This window comes from Nesoenas mayeri (genome assembly GCF_963082525.1).
Source record: "Nesoenas mayeri genome assembly, chromosome: 1".
NCBI lineage: Eukaryota > Metazoa > Chordata > Aves > Columbiformes > Columbidae > Nesoenas > Nesoenas mayeri.
In genome coordinates this window covers 39,940,770-39,964,922 of record NC_137541.1, presented here as the reverse complement: position 1 = coordinate 39,964,922, position 24,153 = coordinate 39,940,770, and the positions used below count along the sequence as shown (strand labels likewise).

The following is a 24,153-nucleotide window of genomic DNA, read 5'->3' as shown; positions in this document are numbered from 1 at the left end:
AAACACAGACATTGATGCCAAGGCTGAAACTTCACAGAGTTCTGCCAGACCTGCTGACTCTGGATCCCTGCATCACAGGGGTCCTCTTGTCTTCATCCCTTCTTAATTACAGTCAGTCATTCATACCACAGGAGTGACCTAAACTCCCAGACTAGTTCATGACCTGAGTGTCTTTGTGCTACACAGACAGGGAGAGAAGGACAGTCCTGTCTTACAAACTATAAGTTGACAAGGTGAGGCAAAATGATTGTGCCAGGTAAAAACTGTGGTTCTACGTAGATCAGCGGTCTTTGCTTCAAAGACTCTCCTTTACCTGGTGCTCTCTTCCTGGGGCCTCCAGGATCAGGCTTCTAGCAGAGCACTTGTGCTGGCACAGCCACGCCAGCCTCACAGCACATGGACCAGCTGCCCATGTCTGGAGGAGTCCAGCTGCCCCGTGCCCTGTTCACTGGATGCGGTGAAGCCACGCTGCTTCATTGGGAGCAAAGCCATGGGGGGGGAGAAGCACCAGGGAGCACTGACTTGCTCCTGCTTGCAAGGGCTTCCTACTTGCACAGTGGTGCTGCTGTAGGTCCTGTAGCACAAACAAGTCTTAAAACAGATTTCAGGCCAGGGAGGGAAATACTTCACTCATGTAGCATACACTGAGATGTTCAGATGAGTAAAAAATGCCTGCTGCTTTGTCCCTCACAGTAGTGACTTCTCCTGCCTCATTACTTCTTTGTGCTACTCTTGTCTACTTGCCTGTATCCACCTCTTACCACCAGCTGGAAGCTGCACTAGTGCAGCACTACGTAGTGCCAGCACTACGAGGCCTTGGTCTGGATTTAGCATTCTCAGGTGCTTATGTCAAGCTGAGAATAGGAGGGAAAAAAAAAAGAGAGCGAGCACACTAATGTCCATGATGGGTCTAATAAATGACATGTAAAGCAAATCTATGCGTTCTTGAGAGAGAAGGTGATGAGGATAGTGAAGTTTAGGAACACCACAGAATGAATTCCAGGATCATAATGAAGCATTCAAGTAGGACATACAGGACGAAGGAATTAGAAGCTGCAACGATGAAAACAAGAGCTTCCAGCTCATGTGGGAGTGCAAAGGGAGACAGCGGCGGGATGCAAATAGGAGGTTGTTATGATTGCAGTGCTGAGCCAGCCAAGCCTTGCCTATGCTCGCAGTATGCATCCTATTAGAGAGAGTTTTGCACCCACTCTCTAAGTAACAGGATGCTCAACACGAATTTGAATTTTGCATGAACAAAAGAGAGCTGCATTAAAAACGGGTTAGTCAGTCTTAGTTAACGCTCTCTGAACATGTTTGGTATATGGTAGTTTTCAGCCTCCTTGGGCACTGTCTTCCTCAAAATGTTAGCTCTTCTTCACATGGGATAGTCATTTACACACATTCATAACCTGGTAGTTTTTCACTGACTCCCCTGTGAGAGGAGACCAGACACGTCTCCACCACACACAGTGTCCTCCCCTTCTGCTGTGTGGACTGTATGCATCCATGCAGGATGCTTGGCTTGACCACTTGCTGTAAAACAGTCATGCTGCCATCACCAGCTTGAGTTATTTACTGAGGTTAACTAGTTCGAAGTTAACCAGCTGTTTTTCCTAAATGACACATTTTCCCTGTACTAACATGGGTAGAAAAAAAACCCAACAAACAAACCAACAACCTTTTGCAGCAGCTTTTTCAATAAGCTGGAGGCTGCAGAAATAAGATTGAAACAATTAAGCATAATATGAAGAGTATGTTGAGAAGCACTTTGGAGCTGTGGTCAGCTTTGTCTGAGTCATGAGAAAAGAAAACCACGAGGCTTTGCCCATATTAGACTGCCTTACACAGGTAAATATAAAGATTCTTTAAATAGATGAAAGATGATAATTATAATTCCAAAGAGGAGTAAATCACTACCCACGCCCTTTGGCTCACTACCTGAAGATCTTATCAAATTAAATTATGATCTCTTTCTGGAATAATGAGGTAGAACCTCAGCTGGTAAAAATCAGAATAGTTCCATAGACTTAAAACATACAACAGTCACTTAGACAAAGCTCAGTCCCACTCACCTGCTCAGGTACCTTCTCAGGTGTCCCCCTTCTCCCCCAGTCACACTCAGACCCATGTGTGCCACAGCACTCAGGCTAACACAGACTGCTCTTCAGGGGCAGCTTGCTCTAGAGCCGGGGAAACCAGCACTTCAGAAGAACAGACTTAATATTTAAATGTTTACTGCAAGGACAAGAAACACCATCAGTCTCTTGTTAGTCATAGTTTGTCATCTTATAATGGCTGGCCTTCAATTCACTGAGAGAGCCAAAGGCTTCAGAAGACTGAAGGGACAGTTCTGACCATGTTTTATTGTTTCTCATAACCAAAACTGGTGTATTTCCCCGTGTAAATCTTGTATCCAGCTCTCCTACTAGCCTTGAGCTGGAACTACATGGTAGAGACCACAGCAAGCTTGCTACGCTGTTCAAGTGGTTATGAACCTTCTATTTTAAATATGGATGTTTTATTTTCAGTCGGAACTTGTCTGAAGTCAGTGCAAACCACTCATTTTTGTGTCTTGAAGCCTTACCTCTTATTTTTAGAGTCCCAAATTCAAGATGTTTACAACTAGCATTCCAGAGTGCATTCTGCTCTGCAAGTGCTTGCGAAATTCCTGTGCTCTTCAAGTCATGCACATTTTAAATGAGAATATGCAGCTGTCATTTTGGTCAGCTGATGCTGAGGGTTGAAACTGGTAAGCACTGATTTGCTCTCCAGCCTGATAAACATGACCGATAGCTGCACTCCACCCAGAAAGAGAAGCATCAGCAACAAGTGGCACTAATTTAGCTATTTTATGGGGCAGCAAGGTGCCTCTTGCTATTATTTTTTTTTCTCCTGAGAACTGTTGTGCATAGCCCATTCTCCTCAGAGGTAATATTGACAATAACTTGAACGACTGAGAGTTTTACTGTTGTGACCATGTTAGGAATTAGTTTTTTTCCTGCTTTAATTTACAGAATTTACAGTCCAAAAAATAACAAACCCTTACAGCTTTTCTGTCTAAATGAAAAGATGTTCTGTGAGCTTCCACAGAGGAGACATAGGATGCAGTATTTGTAGCAGATCCGAGTTCTTTCTCCTTTTCCTCCCTCCCGAATCTCCCAAACAAGCTTTAAAGAAATGATTCCCTACTCATGTAAAGGCATTATGGCAAGTAAATCAAAGCCAAGTAAATTTTCATCTTGCTGAGTCTGCAGCCTAGGATGAGGTGATCTAATAGCTCCTGCTGCCAGGACTGGCAGGTTCTGCCTTCCCCTTTCCCCTCCTGGCTGTGCATTCCCACTGCTCACCCTGTGCTGGCTCTGGGCCTCCTTGCACTGAGCTGACTCAACTCATTAACCCAGGAAAAAACAAAGTGGATCCTTTTCTGCAGGGTGGCAGTGAGCTGTTAGATTGACTCACCTGCTCTGATGAAATCACAGCCATTGTTATTAACAGACCATTCTCATCCGATAACAGGCAAATTGCTGGCCGTCACAATGGCAAGATCAGATACACAGATACAAAACGATGGAGCGCTGATTCTCTACTACCGCATATCCCTCTTATTCACATCTCTGCCAAGTGAGTGTCAAGAGGTGCTAGTTCAGAATGAGCTGTTGGTGGTACACAGGCATTCAGCTCTGAAGAAATTGAGTCTAGAAAAGGGCAGAGCAAAGGGCAGTTCCCCTTTAGGTGCTGGCAACAAACTTGAACTTGATTTGTTTTTCCTCCATAAATTTTGATGAGACAAAACAACAACAACAACAAAAAAAGCTGATGCAACCTGCTTCAAATTCAGCATTTTGCAACCATATTTTTGGCATGCTGCACTTGGCAGAAAACATTCAGTCATGAGAAGGGTCACTGTGGACTGGTTCCTGCTCTTTGTTACTATCCACTGGTGCTGCAGTTATTGGAATTTGACAAGGAAGAGAGACTGGCTAGTATCACAGTGAAGTCACAGTCCAAGTCAGACACATTCAGTACTGCACAGACATAAAAGATATGATGCAAATGACCTCTAGAACAGTAGAGAGGGTGACTCTTTTTTTTTTCCTCCTTTTCTTTATCTGTGGCTGGATCTGACAGAATGGTTTCCCAAAAGTGCCTCTTAAACAGGGAATTGAACTTCAGTCATGCTATCAGGACACTATCACTATTTTATGGCTTTAAGTGCACAGTAATAGACTCATGTCCTGAACAGCATTTTTTAACTGCGTTTTTTTTCCCACAGATTTGCTCTCATTTTTATTTATGACAAACAAACTTGCTATATCTTTCATAAATCCTGGTGGAAATGAGTCTGCTTGGTCTAACGGGGAGAAGCCACAAGATATCTAGAGATCTTTTAATTTATTTGTTTCTTCTTCCTCTCTTTGTTGCCGGAGTTAATTTTATTTCTGCATGTCTACAAGGATCACTGCACACCTGCCATTTGTGAAATTTTGCATTTGCATGCTAGCAGGCTGGACATCCGCCAAGAGGCTCTTACTTGCACAATGACAGCAGACGATGTGCTTTTAATTTTCCCTCTGCACAAAGGTCAGTGACCTTTTCCTACTCGCTTGCCTGTTCCCCTGCTGTCCTGTAGCTCGCAGATAAGTCCTCGGCTGCTTTCTACTGTCAGTTCTGCTTATGTAAGAAACTACTTTTGCGTTTGATGCAAATTAAGGCTCCTGAATTCTGTCACATGAAAGCGGACTCTAAAAATTGGAGAAATTGGCAATGCTCTGCCCTCTTCCTCAGTGCTATTAAAGGCTTTATCATACACTCAGTTCATGCTTCCCCACTGAAATGCAAAACTTTCAGCAGCACAGAGAGGCTGGGTGTCAGAATCTTTATAGTCAATGTGTGCGTTTTAACCAGTAAATGTTACTGCCTGGATCATCTAGGGAATGCTAATGGTTTCATCTGATCTCTATTGGGTTTCATTTAAAAGCAGCTAAGCCAATTGCTTTGAAGAAGTATTTGAAATGAGATGTCTGCAGAGGATTTCTCATATCAGCACAGAGGCAAAAAAACCCCAAACAACTGGACGATGGTCATTCTGGTGCATCGAGGGATGGCGATGTGATGGGCTGCAGCTGCAAGAAGGCTTCTTGGATGCATTTGGCAGGGACGGGCAGCATCGGAAGGAACAGTATTGCCAAATACTTCTCACACCTAGTCTGGTGTAACCCGGGCTCCTTGGCAGAGAGCTGCGGAAGTGCAGCGAGAGTCTGAGGACAGCCCTAGCCTGGAAGGCCACATCTCTGTCTTGCCAGAGATCCTTGTCGTCCCCAAGATGATAAGTGATACAATTAAAGACCTGCCACTTTCCACTCAGTGCAGAGCTTACCCCTCACCTGACTGCTGGACTACACGTGCTGGGACATTGCTCCTGCGAAATGTCCCAGCTGATACTGCATTGCCATTCAAGGCTGTTGTCTCTTGACAACGTGGTCCTGATGCTGGATCTTTTGCTTCTGTCCTCCTCGGTTGCTCTCCACAAGAGCTGAAGGCAAAAAGGCCTTCCAAGAGCCTGCAGCATCAAGATCCCATTGGGGAGGAAGGATGAGAAGTGCTTCTGAACACGTACCTGTTGAGAAAAGCTCTACATTTCCTGCACAGCCCACTGAAATTGAGAACTACTTTCAATTTAAAAAAAGCAACAACACAAGAACTTGTTGTATCCCTGCTCCAACCTGGGCCTAGCAGCCTGCCCAGGTGCTGGATTTGCGGCAGCACTTGAGGCTCATTTCCCTGGTGCTCTTACACTGCCAGCAGTCAGATGGGAACCAGCGATGTTGCTGTTGTTTCTGTAGCACATCCAGGGAGCTGAGCTGTTATAGTAAGCACATACACCAAGACAGATATCTCTATTTTGTGGCACAGAAACCCACCTGGACAGCTTTTCACATGAACAGAGATTTCCATTTACTTTTTTCGCTCAGCCTTATTAATCACAGAGACATTTATAAACAAAATGTAGGTGAAAATTTCATTCAGACAGGAGAAAGCATAGCCCAGCTGTGCTCATCAAACTTATTTTTCCATGTGCAAGTCTATCTTCCTCTGTTTCATGTGTTATAATAATGTTTGCCTTCCCACATACTTTACCTACTTCAACTCTGTTTACAATGTCTTTTCTCATGAACTGTCTTTCTTGCTCAAGAAAAAAACCCAAACAAATACTTTTCTGTGTTCCTTTTCTATTCCTTCCCATTTTGGTTTCACAGTGGGCTCTCTTGGGATGTGTTCTGGAGGGTTAGTTCTTTACAAAACATTGACAAATGTCAGGTAAATTCAGTGCACCACATTGTCATCTTAAAGCTCCTGTCCTCCCCTGCTGACATGTGCCTCTTGCGTGGGTAATAGAATCTGAGCTTATCACAGCACAGGTGTAAGTGAAGCATCACAGTATTAGCAAGGATTGTGTTACAACTAAAACCTGCTGGAAGAAGAAGCAGGAAGATTGGCAGGATATATGGGTGGAGAAGAGGCGTATATCTCTCTCTTTCCTTTTCCTTATTAAGTGACCTGATCTATGGGAGAAACCATTTTATGGGCAGACTACAGCAGAAAATGGCATGAGGCATGTTGGAAATGCCTTCATCCTGTGGCTACAGCACCTTCTACCCCAGCAAAACTTCCCCCTTTGCCCACACTTCTTGTATCCAGAGACTCCGTTGACTTGGGAAGGGCCATGGTTCTTCTCTGTGCTGTTGTTTGGCTGAGAGGAAAACAACTTCTTCTCTGAGAGGGTACAAAAATGCAGTCTGATGCCTGTGCCTTCCAGCCGCTGGCATGTGCAGTACATGCAAGTGACAGAAGCAGAGGTGAGCGGGGCTGGGTCTTGCAGACCAACGCTTGGCCAGCTGCATAAGGCAGGGCAGAACATGGCACTAGTACAGTTGTCACAGATGCCATGATACCTTTGCCTCTGAGTAATTTTGGTGTCATTAGGTGCTGCTCATAATGGGAAATCATGATTTCACTGTGTTTCTGGTATGTTGTCCACAATTAGCGTGCAGTCCTTTAGTGCTAATTACTTTAGAGTATTAATTCCTTAAACATCAATTTAAAAAATCATGTGAAAATTTACCTCTTCCTCAAACGAATCATGAGTTAACATGGGGGTACTTACAATGTACTACTTAGACTTGCTTAATTAGTTAATCTCTGTAAAGGGGTTTCAAATGTGTGAAGAGCTATCAAACTGCTAAATGCATTATCTTCAATTAATTTTGTGCAACTACATCTTCACTACCAAGAGGGTCTTTAGAGCACTGAGGAAAGGAAAAGGAGACATTGCTTCTAATTTTAAAAGTAACTAATAAAAAGAAAGAAAGAAAAAAAAAGAATAATTAATTTCAGAACACTGGAACAGGCTGCCCAGGGAGGTTGTGGAGTCTCCTTCTCCGGACACAGTCAAAACTCACCTGGACACCTCCCTGTGTAACCTCATCTAGGTGTTCCTGCTCTGGTGGGGGGATTTGACTAGATGATCTTTTGAGGTCCCTTCCAATGCCTAACATTCTGTGATTCTGTGAAAGATGATTTGGCATGGTGGGAATAAGGGTGAGCATATGATTTCTTCTGTTTCAGACAGACCTGAATTTGAAAGATTCATCATTCATATCCCTCATCTGCCTTTGCTGGTCCCTGGCTTCTTTGCTTCCATCTTCTCTTGGTTGTAATTCTCTCTCACACTGAGTATTAACCCTCTCTCCCAAATTTGATATTACCTTAGCAAAAAAAAAAAAAAAAGTTAAAAAAGAGGAAATCACAACAAGTAATAAGGTAGCTTGTTCCAATAGACACCTCATGGACTTCACTTCAAAAGGAGATGCTAAATGCCCAGAGCAGAGCTCCTGCAAGAGAACAGGGCCAAGCCCAGCCCAGAAAGTCATATGGTGATACGACGTCTCTCACTTTCCTGAACAACCCTGGTAGCCAATGGAGATAAGCTCTTAACATGTCTTTCAAAGTTTTCTATTATATTTAGAGCTTATATGCCTTGTTAATGATCCTCATTTTACTTCACCCATCAATAATCTGCTTTTGGTGGAGTTCTCTCAAAAATTTGACAATGGGTTATTTCTGCTAATACTCTGTCTATCTGGCAGCTCTATTTAGGTCAGCCACATTGAATTGGACTTTACCAAGAACCTATATCCAGGATTATTTTTCTCCCACTGAGACTAACAAAAGGTAAGGACATTTCTCTTGCTGTGTCTGATTTGTTTTTAGAGTTTTTCACTTGCCTTTTCTTTCTTCTTTCTCCTTCCTTCCTTCCTTTCTTTCTTTTCTGAGAATGATAAATCATCACTTCCCTGCTGATTGCCAAGGTCCTAGATGTGAAAAATTCAGGCAGCTTGTTTAATATAAACTTGCCTGAGCAGTGGTTATGCAGCAGTGTCTACTTCTCAGGGTTCAAATCATTTTTAATGTGCATTTGCATTATACTTGTATCACATCTGGGCATTCACTCAGCTGTGATTTGAAAACCTAATCATTTACATTATTTCATCCAAAAGAAACTGGAACAGAGAACAGACTGTTTGATGGCCATGACTTTATTCTCTGCACACTGTAAAGTAACAGCTTAATCTGTTGGATGAGCCATTCCACTAGCAAGTCAGAGTTGTATACACGGTGATCGTGAACACCCCATGTTCTCAGGGAAAGAACTTCTGCACCCAAACCAGAGAAACCTCTTCTCCCCAACCCCTCCCCAATTCAGTTTTACAAAAGGAACCAGTGAGGGACATCCATTGTTATCCAATTCAGTGGATATTAATTTAGCTGAAGGGCCTGACCTTCTCTAACCAGGATGTCTAACAGAAGTGTAGGTATCTCAGAGAGCAGCTCGAAAATGGGACAAATTGTTGTTATGGGGTGCAGAAAGAGGATCAGGACCTCAGAATAAGCAAGAAAAGTAGCTTCTCAGACTCCCACACCTTCACCACTGCTTTGTTTGTACAAAGCTTACAGGATCCTATCCCTTCTCATCTGGTATATCCATACAGTCCATACCCACAGAAACTACTAGAGGCATAAACCAGAAACTATTTAGAAAAGTCAGGGTTGCCTTGCACCTCAACCTAAGGCCTCCTCACTTTCCTTCCCTACCTGAAGGATTAATGTGATTACCAAAGATCATTTAGTTCACCTGGGTGTTCCTCCTGCCTCTGAAAGAAAGGAGAAATGGAGCCCAAAGAGACTATGGGTGCTACCAGATCCCAAAGGAAGGGGCAGAGTGACCTGAATACTGAAGCCTGACTTGTCTGAGGTGCATTTCTGCATAACAAACCTAATTGCAGGGAGTTATCAATACTTAGCCAAAGAAGTGAACGGACAGGGAGGATTCAGCAAGGTCTCAATGAACAGTCCAGAACTTTTGCTCCCTCTCCATCACGGATGTGAAAAATAAGGGAAAAATTCCTTTCCTCTTCAAAGAGTTCCCTTTCATACCAACATTTCAAAAGATCAGTTGCCAATAAATTAAGACAAAACCAAAACCACCATATGTCCTGGGGGCAAGGAAAGATGCACTCCCCTCCTTCTCCCTGTCACGTCAGAAGAGCAGCTCCAACATGGGCCTCTTGGGGCATACTGTGCCCTCACAGGTGCACTGGTGTGACATAGTTGGCAGGGAAGAGACCCAATTCCCCACGCAGACGTCCTTTCCACCATGATGGGTTGGAGCTGTCCAGAACCTCTAAGATGTCTCCACTGCGGAAGCCCAGCTCATCATGCTCCATAGCATCAAAGTCGTACAAGGCACGGACCCATAGTGTTCGCTGGAAAGGAGATAGAGACAGGGAATAATGAGCCAGAACTCTTAATAGTCATCCTCCTGTCACCCCTCTTATGCCTCAGTACAGTTGTTCACTAAGAGAAAACAAGCATGCTGAAACTGAGACCATCTTGCTATTTTAACCAGGAAGTGGCCAAGATGCCAGGAAGGAAGGACCAATTTACAGGGACACCCAAGGGGTGGTGTTTGGGGTCTCAGCAGCCTCAGTATATTTATGGGTATTCGCACCACAAGGTGAAAAGTCAGATTGAGAGTAGGTCCTCAGGAAATAGTGTTCACGTGGCTCTGTCTCCTCTGCTGTGGTAGCCATGTTTGAAGCCAGTTATAGGAGCATGGAGAAGAGCTCCTGCCTGAGTCCTGCTGTGCTGTACACTCTAAGTGAATGGCTCCAGGGAGGTGAGCTGCTGCTTGCATGGATATGGGAATGTGTCCTTGGCCAGCAGACTATGAGGGGTACACCAAGAGAGCCAACATGCAGGAGAGTCTAGTGAACATTGTAAAGGATGGTACTTGCTGTTTCAGGCACTTCTGCGGCATAGTGGATGCCACCCAAGTTCAGTTCCCTGAGATCAAAGGGATTTAGGAACCATTTGGGTGTATCACTTTATTTTGGGTTTGCACTTCAATAAGCACTATGGTCAGGTTTTTTTCTTGTGAGAAACTGATCGTAAGAGACATTGCAGTCAATCTCCCATTTGGACTGGAAATCAGATTTTAAAGGACATAGTATGGACTTATTTTCTGGGAAAATTTTGACACCCACACAATTGGGATGCATATTTTGCAGGCACAGATGAAGAGATCTGTTTGAAGACCGACTAATTTTTGCTAAATCTTCCATTTAGGGCCCAGCTTAGATGTGGCTCCTAGTTATTTGGCTGGACATATAGACCTTCCTATAACTGGATTTATGGTTCTAGATCACTGATTTGGTGTGGCAGGCAAGGGCATGTTTTTATTCATTGCCACAGCCTCTGAGGGATACACCCCATTGTATTTTGAGCTGGATTATAATAAAGTTTTGGGGCTTTTGCCAAAAGAGGACATGTCCCTGTTTCTCAGTTTATTCCAAATTTCCTAATCAAATCTGTCCTCTTTCTCTCACACTTGAGAAATGTCTGCTGTCTTTCCCTTCTCTGCTTGGATCTACGTTCTCTGATTGTTCTCGGCTAAACTGTACATTTCCTCAGGGAAGAGGAACATGGCTCAGATCACACTCCTAAAAACTGATGGAGAAATATTTTGGAGTTGGCACTGGAATCATGGGCTGAAGCAGAGAAAGACACCATGCTCTGTGCAAGTATTCACAAAGTGGGAATTTGGAGAGCAGGTGGTTACTTAAGGTAAACTGCCAGGTATGGATCCAGGTAGGGGAGCAGTCCGAGATGTCTGCAGAGACATAACTGGATCACGCCCACATCCACTGTGATAAGAGGCACTGACAGATAAGAGTGACAGAGAGGTGAGTTCCACTTTGATGGCACAGCAGGTCTGAGAGGACGTGCCAGGTGCAGACAAGTAGAACTGAGTGATGACAGGTCTTCTCAGGACTGAAGCAAAAAGTACTGGAAGAGACAGTGTGACAATGAGTGTACTGAAAGACAGAAGGAGCACTGCAGCATGGCACAGTATCATGAAGCAACTCTCTATAGGACTTAGAGTATTGTACATCTAGCTTCTGTGCTTAGGAGGGCCTGGCTGTGGTGGCAAAAATACTTGATAGTCCCTTGCATCAGTGACCATGAAGCCCTAGGAAAGATCAATACATTTTTAGAAATGTCTTCTGCTGGACAGGACCCATGCTTGATTGAAACCCACAGGTGAGCTTGGGCTCATTCACAGATGCCCATTTTGTTGAGTTCATGCTATGTTCCCTCTTCTACTAAGTCTGCATGTTAACTAAGACTGGGCCTAGAACTATGCTCATATAACTCCATAGTCCTACCCTCAGAGTGCCCCAGAAGCAGATTCAAATGGCTGAGATAGAGCCTTGAGACTCAGAAACATCTTCTAAGATATATCCTGACAGGCTTAATGCATTATTACTCATGCAACCTCTGTGGAGGTGACATTGCCCAGACTGCTTGGCCACTGCTAAGGGACCCAATGATTTGGGCAGATGGGGCCCTCCAGATACATCACACCTACCGGTGTCTGCTGGTACACTGGGTCTGTGTGTCTCCGTTGCATGGCTACTGCACTTCCTTGGCCATGATCCCTTAGTCCATGCAGCCCACCTCTCCTGTCCAGACTCCCACCATATCTGTCCTAGAAAGAAAACAGCAAGAGAAAACTCACGTACATGTTGAAATGTATAAATGAGGGGCTTTAAGAATCAATGGTGGCCAGAGAGTCAGGGTCCAACTCTCAGTAAATATCTTGGATGTCTGTTTCCGATACAGGCCTTGTGCTGCAGTCCTGCAAGCATTGTCCCTCATGGAAGAAGTCAACTTAGACTGCTGTGGTTTGGATTTTTCTTCTTAGAAGTTGGAAGTTGAGTGTCCTCAGCTGTGTTCCACAGCTCCTGGGAAAAGTGGTAAGAGAGGGGCTTTTTTTGGCCTCTGGGGCTTTTGGAGAGTGAAGAACCATGCTTGCCAAGGGGACTTTTACCAGTTTGGAGTGATTACGCCCTGTCCTGCTCACTCCTTCCTCTTTCTCTGTTCCATACGCTGGTGGAACGGCAGCGATGCTGATGCAACTGATTGTATATCTGAGGACTCACTACTTAACTTTTTTCTGGGCTGCTCCATGCTATAAAGTACAGGGAGCAAGCCTGAGAATCCAGTAGCCCAATTAACCAAAGAAGAAAGAGACAAAATCAGGTTCAAAGAAAAGAAGCCATAATACCACACATCTGAAGTCATATCAATGCAGATCAGCCCAGGCAGATGGAGAGAGGAAGCAGGCAACATCTAGGGAGCAAGTTCTCTTTTGTCTGCACAGCTGAGAGTCGCTAAGTGCCTTCATCCCTCCAGGCCCTTAGTGCATGCACTAAGCCTTTTTTTTTATGATAATGGTGTAACAGAATCTGTTATCGTGTTAGCTCAGGTTGCAGCAGTGCTTCAGTGACACGGGGTCTGATCAGCTGTGTCAATAGAGGGGATGAAGAACAACAGCTTGCGCTTGCTGTTGCTTGTAAACAGCTTTTGTCCTCTCCTTCTTGCTGCTTCCTTTCTTGCACCCACTCTTCCAAAAACTCCCTTGGCCTCATTTGTTCCATTGTCAGCCTAAAAGGCTGCTGAGGCTGCCTGAGACTGGAGCACAACTTGCATGTCACCTGTCTCTGCCAGAAAGTGACTGAACTCACTCTGACTTTGCAGCTGCAAGACTTACTACATGGATACTTCACTCCTGTGAGTGTTTCTGCTACATATCAAATGTGACTCATGCACAGACTATACTCCAAAGATTCCAGGCCCTCAGCTTTGTCAGAAGCTGTATTATCCCATCAGAAGTCCCCTGACAGGCAACACTGCTTGTCTGATGAGAGACCAGACATTTCACGATAGCCCCTGGCCTTGCTATGTGGGAGCTCTCACGCCTTAAGGGATGTGGTTTTGTATTTCTTTCCTTCAGTAGGACAAGTCCTCTCCTTGGATGATGCTACAATGTCTCTGCCTACAGATACGAGTCAACCTCAGGAAAACTTTTTCCTCCAAAATTAATCAGGAAGAACTTTGAAGACAGCACCAGGTACTGCTGTTGTCCTCTCCATTCCTATGCAAACAAAAGAGTAAAGAAACCTCACACACACCAGGGATGCAGCATGATGAAAGAGTGCAGAGAGGGACCAGAACAGGGAAGAGGAAAAGGAATGCTATAAGGAAACCAAACTCTCACAGGGCTACCATAGTCATTTCTCATCCCTGTGATGTGTTTTGTGGTGCTGAATGTCAGTAGCGTAACTCAGAAAAAAGAAACAGACAGCAAGGGTTCATCTGTCCTGCCAACTAGAGAATAGTTCCTGAAACCATATATGTGTGTTTGTGAAAGATTTGGGAGTGTTCTTCTGCACTCTCACTGGATGATACTTTGTGTCTCTTCCTAAACAAAGCAAGAACATGACACCATTCCTTGTTTTCCAGTTTTTGGGAAGGAGTCCCCAAAACTCCATAGGAGTACTCCCAAGTTCCTAGTGAAAGGACCACTGTACACTGACATCTATTTTTTGCCAGTTTGTCAATCAGTTACGGATAACAGAACTAAATAAAAGCCCAAATATTTATTACATATTGGAAGAGCTCTGCAGGCCAACGCCATCATCACGGCTACTCTCATATGAAGATCTAACTGATTCTGCTTCCTAAAGCAGGTTCAGGGTGGCAGATTTTTGACAGAGTGACTGTTCACTTGCTACTGAGAAATTAAGACCAATGTTTCATGTGCCTGGGATTGACGTCCCAGTCCCTCATTCCTGGTAGTACCTGCTGCTGCTGCAGTATGGGGATAGGATGCTCTACATATCTCTTGGATAGATAAGGGTGGTCTTCTCCAGCTGCTCCACCCAAGCGGAATCCTTCCTGGCCCATCCGTTCCAGGCTGCCACTGCGCCTCTCCTGGTGGAAGAAAGATCACAAAAGTGAGGTCAGGTTTTGTTTCCCACCACATCCTTGACTGAACCTTGGCAATCATTGCACAGTGATCACTACCACTACCTTCTACCTTGAAGGCTCTTCCAAAGGAAAGATCCTGGCCCTCTGAACAGAAGGACAAATCAGGAATCCCATATTTTAGATCTTTGTCATAGCCATTCCCCACCTGAACAGTGATGGGAGGTGTCGAGCTGAAAAGGTGGCCACTGATGTAAGGACTGGCACAGGAGCCAAGCTCTTTTTGGAAATACTGCCCTTAGATTTCATTTGTCTCTGCACTGATATCCGTATATTACTACCATTTTATCCTATGGCTGTAGCATCTAGAAATCTGAATTGTGAACAGAAACCCCACTGTGATGAGCGCTAAACATACCCTGCTGAGCCCATCACCATAACAAATGTACAGAGTGTTTGCCAAAGCAAACTTGACTCCTGTTCTTTCATTTGCCTGTCTGCATCTTGGAGCAAAAGCTGTTCTCTTTCCTTTCCTGCTCACAGTCAGCCCAAACAGGTTTTTTTTTTTTTTACTGATACACATGCATGCAGTCTTCCTTTCTCCTTCCCCTGACAGTTCTTCACTGTGATCTCTCTCTCACGGGTCCCATAGCCCCTATTTTATACCTTACTAATGTATTTTTAAAGCTCTGTGTAAGTGGTCTAGGAGGAGACAACAACAAAAGCCCCTTCTTCAGACTGAAAAATATATCATCTCTCTTTTGGAGCCAGCAAGAACGACCCACACGCAGCCTATAAAACTTTACTGCTGCAGTGAGCAAGTCACGTACTTTCTGCCTTGCCTCTACCTGCACATCCTGGTAATTTAATACCAGAATCCGCTTTCCAGTAAAGCAGGACTTTGGTTACTGGGGTGACCAGGCATGTTCACTCCCAGTACTGTGTATGCAATACATAGCAGTCTTTACTACGTCATTTGCTTGTTCCCCTGGCACAAAACCAGGCACTAATTGGACTGGGATTTCCCTGCCTTCTCAAGCATCCACTACATCTTCCCTGAACGCACAGCTTGTTCCCATATCAGCTATGTTCTTAGCAGTACTTTTCAGTTTCTGCCAGCCACTGCTCCAGGTTCTGCCCTCAGTTCCTCCACACTCCTTACTGTGTTCACTCAGTAACAGAAGATGAACGATTCTTCTGAGCAGACAAACTTTCAACTGCGATAACAGCTGCACCCTGGATACTAGGAAACCAGACTCAAATTCTTCTCAGACCTATCAGTCAGCTATGTACCTGCCCTTATGAAATCTAGGCATTTCAATAAGGTAAATCCTGCTCCCCTGGGGTATGCAAGGCATAATTTCAGCTCTGAGGCCTTAGCACATCTTTAGCAAAGCGCCTCTATGCAGATTTGCGGCACTGCCTAATGCTATCCAAAACAGAATCAGAAAATTCTGCTCATTTATTTAACTGTACATACCACTGAATCCACTAAAATCCTATGTTGCAGGTCCCAGCAGTGTGGTGGTGTGATTTGGTTTCCAAGGACAGACTCTACCACCACTACACTGAGACATTATTATGGGCTGAATTCCTTGCAAAGGTTTCTTACTGGGAAACTCCTAAGGATAGTTCATGTTTACCTTATCTTCTTGGCTGTTGTCCCTCAGGAAGATCTGCTTCTGCCTGGAGATGGAAGTTGTCTTGTAGTAATCCACCAGCTTGTTTAGCGAGTGGAATTTCTCTGTCCACAAGTAATAGTTACCCTTTGAATCCCTCATCACTTTAAAGTGTTGCACATCATCTTCATGCCTGGATCCAATTGGAAAAGTAAGAAATCATCAATCAGATTGCACTTTTATCTTTGTTTGAAAAAGTCTTTTCCAGAAGAGTACCAAAGTTTCTTGCTTGGCCAAATCTAGATTTCTGGAAAGTAAAACAATGGCAGTCCTGGTATGTAGTGGACCTAGATGTGGCTCTGTATTTCAAACTTACTCATCAACTTACAAACACGGAGTGCTGCAGGGCTGCCCAGTCATAAAGCACTATCAGAACAAAGCACAGGGTTTTAAAGCCTTTCCTTTGAAATAAAAGGCCAGAGAAGCTTTCAGGGCCACAAACAGCTAATAGCTTTATTCCGTACTTTGTACAGGAGACAAAGGTGCAGTTGTAGTCTCCCTACTAGCCTCTTCAGGTTCCTGTTAACACCCAGTCTGCATTAACTATATGTGATGTATTATACCTTTTCAAACCATGTGCATCACTACATGCAGACATAGTCACATGAAACTACACGCTGAGTTTTATTATTGCTTAACATCTAGTGTAATACCATTACTACTGGTCATCCACCCTACCCAAAAGAAAAAGAAAAGAAGGAATTATTAGTTGCTGTTCCAAGCCAAATTAACAGTTTCAACCTTCTGCCCCTGCTTTCCCCTCACAACTCTCCTCTTCTTACCCCTTGTCTGATTTGGGCAATTCCTCTTTGCACCAGATGTGACCTGGTTTTGGTACCCACCTCCTTGCTCTGTGCAACTCTAGGAACTCGAACTACTCATCTCAGTGGCTGCATCTGCAGAAATGAACTAAGAGAGGACCGGGCAGGGACTGAGTGCTATCCTGGAGTCCTACAGTCACATAAGCTGCTGAAGTGTTAGCATGGTTTTGGTCTAAACCAAAAAGCCCTTCACTAGGTAGTGCTGGGCCATGGTTTGGGGGACAGAGTGGACCAGGAACTGTTCGCAGTGAGGTGCTTGAATACAGCTGTTCTGTGGGGTGAAGAGGATCTGAACTCTGCCATGTTACTTGATCTCAGGGCCAGAGAAAGAGCCTGATTGTACTTAGTTTGTTGGTGTTTGTTGGTGTAGATGTAACAGAATGTTTTCCTGAATTCCTGCCAGATACTTTTTGAGCTCCATGAATCAGAAAGCGCACACATGTCTTTTCATTGCTACCCGCGACTAATTTGAAACTGGTTATCAATTGTTCGACTGAAAATTGGGAAACCAACCATTGTTTAAGACCTCTGCTTTATAGCAAACACTCTGAGAAGAGCTGGGCTACAATAAGTTGCTGAAATGCAGCGGGGCTACAAGGAACTAAAAGCCATTCCTGTCCAATGGCTGTTTAGTGACCTGTGGGAAATAAGTTAATAATGTAAAAGTCATCTCTTAATGGGTGGTAGTGGAATTCTTGGATTCAGTAATCAGAGCTGTCAGGGAATTAAAACAAATGCAAGGCACATGTTTTGTGCTGTGGGAGATGTCCCATGTATCACTCCGGTTTGCTGCAGCTCTTTCAGAGAAGCAGGTCACCAGGGGATGCAGTTTGGGAATGGGGCATTCACTGTGTCACTTGAAAGGGGGCGGAAACATTCGAGAATCAGATGCCTAATTTGTTCTCATTCACAATACAGCAGCATTGCCAGTGACTGGCAGCGTGAAAACTTCCCAAGAAGCTTCATCACATTAGGAATCTTGCCAAGAGAAGACTAGGGACACCACTAAACAGGAAGAGAAGCAGGAAAATGTCATCATCAGCAGATACCTGACAGAGATGGAAAAGTCACCATGAGAGTTCTGACTGGCTCGAACGATGAAGGAGCCAACTCCTTTGCTCATGAGGGTGTTCTCTGCTTCATGGCGGGATATTCTTTCATCAAACCAGCTGCCAAATGGGAAAAATCATGGAGACATGAATAAGGAATGTGAATTAAGGTGAGGAACAAAAAAGCTGAAGGTAGGGAGAACGTGAATAAGCAGGGTGGAGAAAAGACAAAACAAAAGGATCACAAGAGCCCACATGACTACTCCCAGTGGCCATGTACACGCTAAGTTACAGGGTTTTGATGGGTGCAGACCATTTTCTTTGAGTAGTAAAAACATGTAGATGCAAAGAGAACAATGTAAGCTTTGGCCTGTTAAGAAGCAACACTCAGCTGAAACTGTAATTACAGGCACAGTACAGTAAGGAGTTAATCAAAGAAAATTTAAATTACAAACGTATATGTATATGTATACACACATAATTCTCAGACATATATATAAAATTGCTTTTGTTAAACTGATTGAAAATTACTGGGCTTTGATGGATATATAGCAAAGGACACACATAAATTTTTAGCAGAAGCAAGCCATGAAAGTTTTAGTACTAATAAATTGGATCCTGCAAGAGTTATAATACCACAAAATCCCAGAAACACCGAATACATAAGCACACTTATGTAAATTTAGTCAAGCATAACAAATGATAGTATAAAGCACTGGACAAATAATGAGAAAGTCACCATAAATAGTAAAGTAATACAGTGTCAATAGGAATTTTTCAGTAGAGAAAAAAAATCATGACACTTATATATGTCAACTCTACAGCTAATAAGATCTATAATCTGCAGTGTTCTGCTTTTATGTAATGCTTAATTGCCTGCATTGCATTAAAACTAAGGACTGATAGTTTCATAAGCTCTGTACTTTCCACTTTTGAGTTTCATTATGCTTCTCCTTACTATCATCACAGTTTACCTATGTATTATTAGCAAAGGGAAATCAGACTTTAATCAGCATTGATAACCAGTCTCAATGATTACTTGACAAGACAGAGATGGGGAAAAACTAGCCCATCAAAAATAGGAGACAGCTTTCTTCCTTATGTCTGGTTCTAGCATCTGGCCTGAACTCTTCAAAGTCCAGACCTGCTACTCGTCGAAAAGCATCAAAGTGGAAATATTTCTTCACAGCTCTTGCACAGAGAAAGCATAATGAGAAAAACATGTGTGAAAAAAGAAGCCGCTAGTGTCCCTGTGAGATGCCACCACCCTGTGAAAGAGCAAACAAGAACAACTGACTGGGAGATTGCATCCCCCTGAGGCCTGAAAGCACAAGCCCATATTTGCACAGCAAACTAATAGTGTCCTTTAGCTCGAACAAGCAGGCTGGCTTATGTCCAAAAAGGCAGGAAAGTGCCACTGCCAAAGAGGACAGTGGCACTTATTTGCACCCTCAAAATCCGTGTGCACTCTCAGTTTGCCTGCTCAGGGCACCAGTGTGTTACAGCCTGCAGTACTGGGCTTGGTGCCTGCTCTGCCTGTGCGCTCCTGAAGTGCTGCAGCACGTTTTCAAAAGGGGACAACCAGAGGGGCTTCAGGGAGCATTTCTGCCATCTGAAAGGAAAAGGCTGTAAAAATGCCACGCATTGTCGTATTTATAGCACAGGGCTGGAGAGCACATTTAACATGTATTGAAACACCTACCAGTCCCTTCCGGAAGCGCAATGTCAGCTACTAAAAGGTAAGAGAGGAATGAAGTGACGTACACGTGTCCTCTCACAGATCTGTGTTTGGCTGTGCAGTCACGAAACGTGGAGAAGGGTGCGTGTATGTGGCGGGGGTGTGTGCGTCTGCATGTGTGTGGGGGCAGAGTGGCGTGTCTGGTCTATCGTCTCTGTCAACCCACGAGTAACAGCAGCTGTCACGTTTCTCGTAGCATCGCACTGACCTCTAGTGTATCGAGGGAAACTCACACCCACTTCTCTGGGGGGAGGGAATGCGGATGGCAGGGTGGGGAAAACGGAGTTTTTGCCGTCAACAGTCAAGCAAGGTGGTGGTGGGGGACATTACATTTTTTGTAATTAAGTTTCAGAGAGATGTCTTGCTCTTCCTCTTGTGCTCAGTCTCTGTTGCCAAGACTTCACATCATGCCTATTCTCTTTCTGTCCTAGGAGAGCTAAATGCAGTTCCTGCCACATCCCAGTGACATCCCTCTGAGCAGCAATAACAAAGACACTTGGGAGTGATAGAGGGAACCGAGAACAATTCAGCTCTGAGAGAACAGAGGATGCTTCAGGCTAGAAATAAGGTGCTCTGGCAGAACTGCATATAGCGTTACGGCAATCCTTGCCGGCCTTAAATCATAGTATGTTATAACCAGTGCTTCCTCTGTTGTGCTGTCTTGACAGCACTCTGTGAAAATGTGCAACGGTGGTGCACGCAATTTCCGTGACACTTACGGGGGAACGTGAAAATCAATGAAGTTCTTAGGAACGTAGCCCTCTTGACTCCGGAGCTCAGCCTTGTACCAATCTTCCTGGGAGCTCAAAACCTGCAGTGGAAAGATAAATAGAATGAATGTGTCTCCTGAGAAAGGCAAAAGTAACCAAGATTCTGGCAAAAACCTTAAATTTCTTGTAAGAAGAGAGCTACACACATGATCTACTTCCCACCCATTGTGCAGCAAGGTTAGTGGCCGATGACCACTTCAGAGCAAAGCCATAAAGAAGGCCAAAGTAGAATTGGGAGGACTGATTGTTAACTTTATCCCTTCATCTGAATGCCTGTCCAGGTGGCTGGGGATGCCATCTGCATGTCTCTGATGTCTGTGAAATGAAGAAATTCAGCTCTGAAGGTCTTAATAAGGATTTAAAGAGTTCTCTGTGCTGTTTTTAATAGCTGGTACTGGAGCACCTCAGTTTCACAAGGGAAGAAAAAAAATCTGTGAAAACTCCTCTGACATGTATGGGTACCGAGGAATATACAGCTATATCTCTGTGTGTGTACACTGTAACTGCACAGATGTTACCATTTGCTCTCACATGTCATTTTGCAAGAGATTATATAGTGGGTTAAGTGTTCCACTACCCTGAGATTTGCCAAGGTACATAAAAGGAAGAGGCAAAAAGTATTTTAAAGCCACTATTACACTTAAGAGATCATAGGATAACAGGACGCCAGCCCACAGCACACACTGGAGAAGCTTCAAGCGTGCTAACATTAATATTGACTGTAATGGTCTTTAGGGACTGTGCTGCTGACCAAGGACTGCTCAAATTCACTGCTCCGTAAATGATGGTCCCTGCTATAGCCCTAAGCTAGAGGAAAGGGGACAGGGATACAACCACATTGTGAATTTACTGCAAATGTTGTGGTCTTCGGTGTTTTGTTTGACATTCCAGTTCCCGGGACAGAATTCCACTTTATAAAGTAGAACATGTTGCTCTCCTCCGTGGTTTTGGAGAGGAGCCTGAAAGCATGAGCCATGACAATTTTAAAATAAGAAAGCACGTGGACAAGGCTTAATTTAAAATCTATTGTTAACAATAATAATACTTGTTTTGTAAGCCAATCTCGTGTTTTGGGGAGCCTAACGCACATTCTATCTGCTTGGTGTTGGCAACAGGATGTTACTGTCTCTGGAGCGGATTCTCCATTGCCTTGCCTGCCATGTAGGCCTGTTTTATGCATTTGGATGAAGAAAGGTTGGGGAATAGAAAGCTGTGGAGTTCCCTGCCTGTATAGTCACTGCTTCCCCCATCCCTCAGTGCCAGATTAATCTCTTTTGCTGCTGTGGCCAACCAAAGGGTGTGATAGGTACTCCCTGCTTGCATTCAGGCCATGCTCTGTTGGCAGCAACGTTTCCAGAAAGACCCACCTGCTGGTTCTCAGTGCAAGGCTGGTAGGTTTCTCTCAGTCTGTCATCCTCTCAAAAAAGGATGTGGGGTGGGTGAGAGGGTGGATTTCCTCCTGTCACTGTTGGTTGAGGGCCTCAGGTTTCCTGTTTTCTAATCTCTACATCAATACTGTTCATCTTATCTCCTTTAAAAATCAGAAAAGACAGCCAGCAGGTTGTACAGGCAGCAGGAGGGGGCTCATGATGGGGTATAAATGTATGTGTGCATATGCCAGAAGGAGAGATGTTACTCAGGCTAACTTACTGTTACTATTGCTTGAGCGGCTAAGGTGTTGTTTTGTTTACCTCCAGGACGTTAAACCAAGAGGCAATCTGACTTTTCTGGCAGTGATGCCTCTGTGACAACTAGTAATTATATCGATGTGTACTGTTATTTCACACTTCTCATCAGTAGCTTCCAATATACTTCGAAAGGAAGCTCTATCTTATAATGATTTTACAGGAAGGAAAACTGAGGAACAGAAGGAAAAGTGATCTGGCTAACACCATCACCCCAGCCAGGGACTTGATGAAACCACAGTCTCCTGAGGAAGAAAATACCAGGTGAAGATCATGAGATAGTAGGTACATGGGGACTACTCTTGACCTAAGGAGGAATTAGGAACGAGATTGTTTGTCTGCACTGAAGAGAGGCAGTGATTTCTCCTGAACATTTCTTACAGCTGTCTGGAAAAACTTGGTCTTTGATTTTAATGAGTTCTGGATGCCATCAACTTTTCTAAGCTTCGAGAATTAAAAGGGCAATAACATAAAAAATGGTGGTGATTGATGGAAGAGACTAGTCTGAGACCCAATATCTGTCTCTTAACTGGAACAGCTGAGACTGTACAGGGAGGTAGTGAAGACTCCCTGGCTGAACAAGGGTTTAGATCCTATTTTTACACAACACCCCTTTGGACAATGGAGGAGTTAAGGCCTTAGAGAGGAGTTATACTCAGGCATTTTCAACTGAAATAGAACAGCTACAATGAGGGCTGAGAAGTGGATAAATAATTAGGGTGGAGAAGTGTGTGACTTCATTTGTGGGAGAATGAGAACTGTTCTACCATAACACATGCAAATCAACTTTAAAGAGACTCTCACATCATCTGTATTGTATATTATCAACTCTACTTCTGCCACTTCCCTCTGCTAAATTCCTGCGAGGGTGTATATAACATTATTAGCCCAGGACTGCTTAAACTCTTTCATTGTGGCTGTAACAGACTGTTTCATGGACTTTTCCTCTTCTATTTGCAATCGCCTGAATCCGTTGCGGCAACTAACAGTAATTACTTACAGTGAAAAGTTAGATATAAGTTCTATAAAGCACGATAACTATTTTTAGACAGTTTAAAAGTTGGAAGCAAGGAAGACAGCAATCTCTCTGGACCATACTCATCCTGCCTGCCTTCAGACATAGTCATCCTAAATGTAGTCACACGAGACTACCTATATAGTAAATGAAAACAAACAGGACCCTCAAAATCTGTCTACCAAGGAACTGGGATCTGCCCCAGCAAAGATACTCACCCTTCCCTGCTGACTACTGGAGGACTGTAGGGCAACTAAATTCATAGTTTAGGGACTGAAAATCAAGTGGAGTGGACACAGACTCAAGCGACCCAGTAATTGTTGGTTGACCTATAGCAAGCCCTATGGGAGACAAGTATGCTGCTTTTATATCCCATTTTATAGACATCTGTGTTTATCTGTTTTGTCAAGGCAAATAGAAGCATAGAAAGATCTGGCAGCACTCTCAGAAATGCTGTTTAGTCAAGCCTGGGGCTGTACTTACCTTCAGCATATCCCCAGCCTGGAAGCTCAACTCATCCTCTCCAGAAGCATTGAAATCAAACTTGGCGATGGCTTCCATACTGTGTCTTGGTGGCAGAGCAAAGCTGGAAGGAAATATAAACTTGTCAACATATATGAGCTGCTGAGACTGCTGAGTCTAGCCTCTAGAAAGCTTATAGGCAATGCTGTGATCTGTATGTGGACAAGCATGCACCAACCATTGCTAGACATTACTTACATCATCACTTACTTACATCATTACTTACTTACGTCAAAAGACAGCAGGTACATGAGATGAAATGGCCAAGAGGTTATAATAGGTCATGGTCAGTGGTTCAAACAACCCATTGTGTATGCTCATTCCAACACATCTGCAGCAATCTTATGGAGAAGTTCGCACACATTACCCAAATAAACCGGTAGCAGGGAAAAACATTCTGTATAGACCAACCACCACTCTGTCACAGCGCCCAATAAAGCCAGCCATGCAACAGAAGAATGCATTTACGCTCTGGAGTGA

General features: G+C 44.0%; 1 protein-coding gene across 1 annotated transcript in view; it reads right to left on the bottom strand.

Moving 5' to 3' along the window:
- Nucleotides 1-8,919: 8,919 nt before the first annotated feature.
- The window catches only part of GRAP2 (GRB2 related adaptor protein 2), a 40,562-nt gene continuing 25,328 nt past the window's right edge, over nt 8,920-24,153 (bottom strand). The window contains exons 2-8 of the mRNA XM_080363767.1: nt 23,635-23,737; nt 20,401-20,492; nt 17,944-18,063; nt 16,038-16,206; nt 14,269-14,400; nt 11,993-12,112; nt 8,920-9,827 (exon numbers count right to left, since the gene is read on the bottom strand). Coding sequence (XP_080219893.1) covers nt 9,648-9,827; nt 11,993-12,112; nt 14,269-14,400; nt 16,038-16,206; nt 17,944-18,063; nt 20,401-20,492; nt 23,635-23,712 — 891 coding nt within the window. The 5' untranslated portion in view covers nt 23,713-23,737 and the 3' untranslated portion in view covers nt 8,920-9,647. The remainder of the gene's footprint in view (nt 9,828-11,992; nt 12,113-14,268; nt 14,401-16,037; nt 16,207-17,943; nt 18,064-20,400; nt 20,493-23,634; nt 23,738-24,153) is intronic.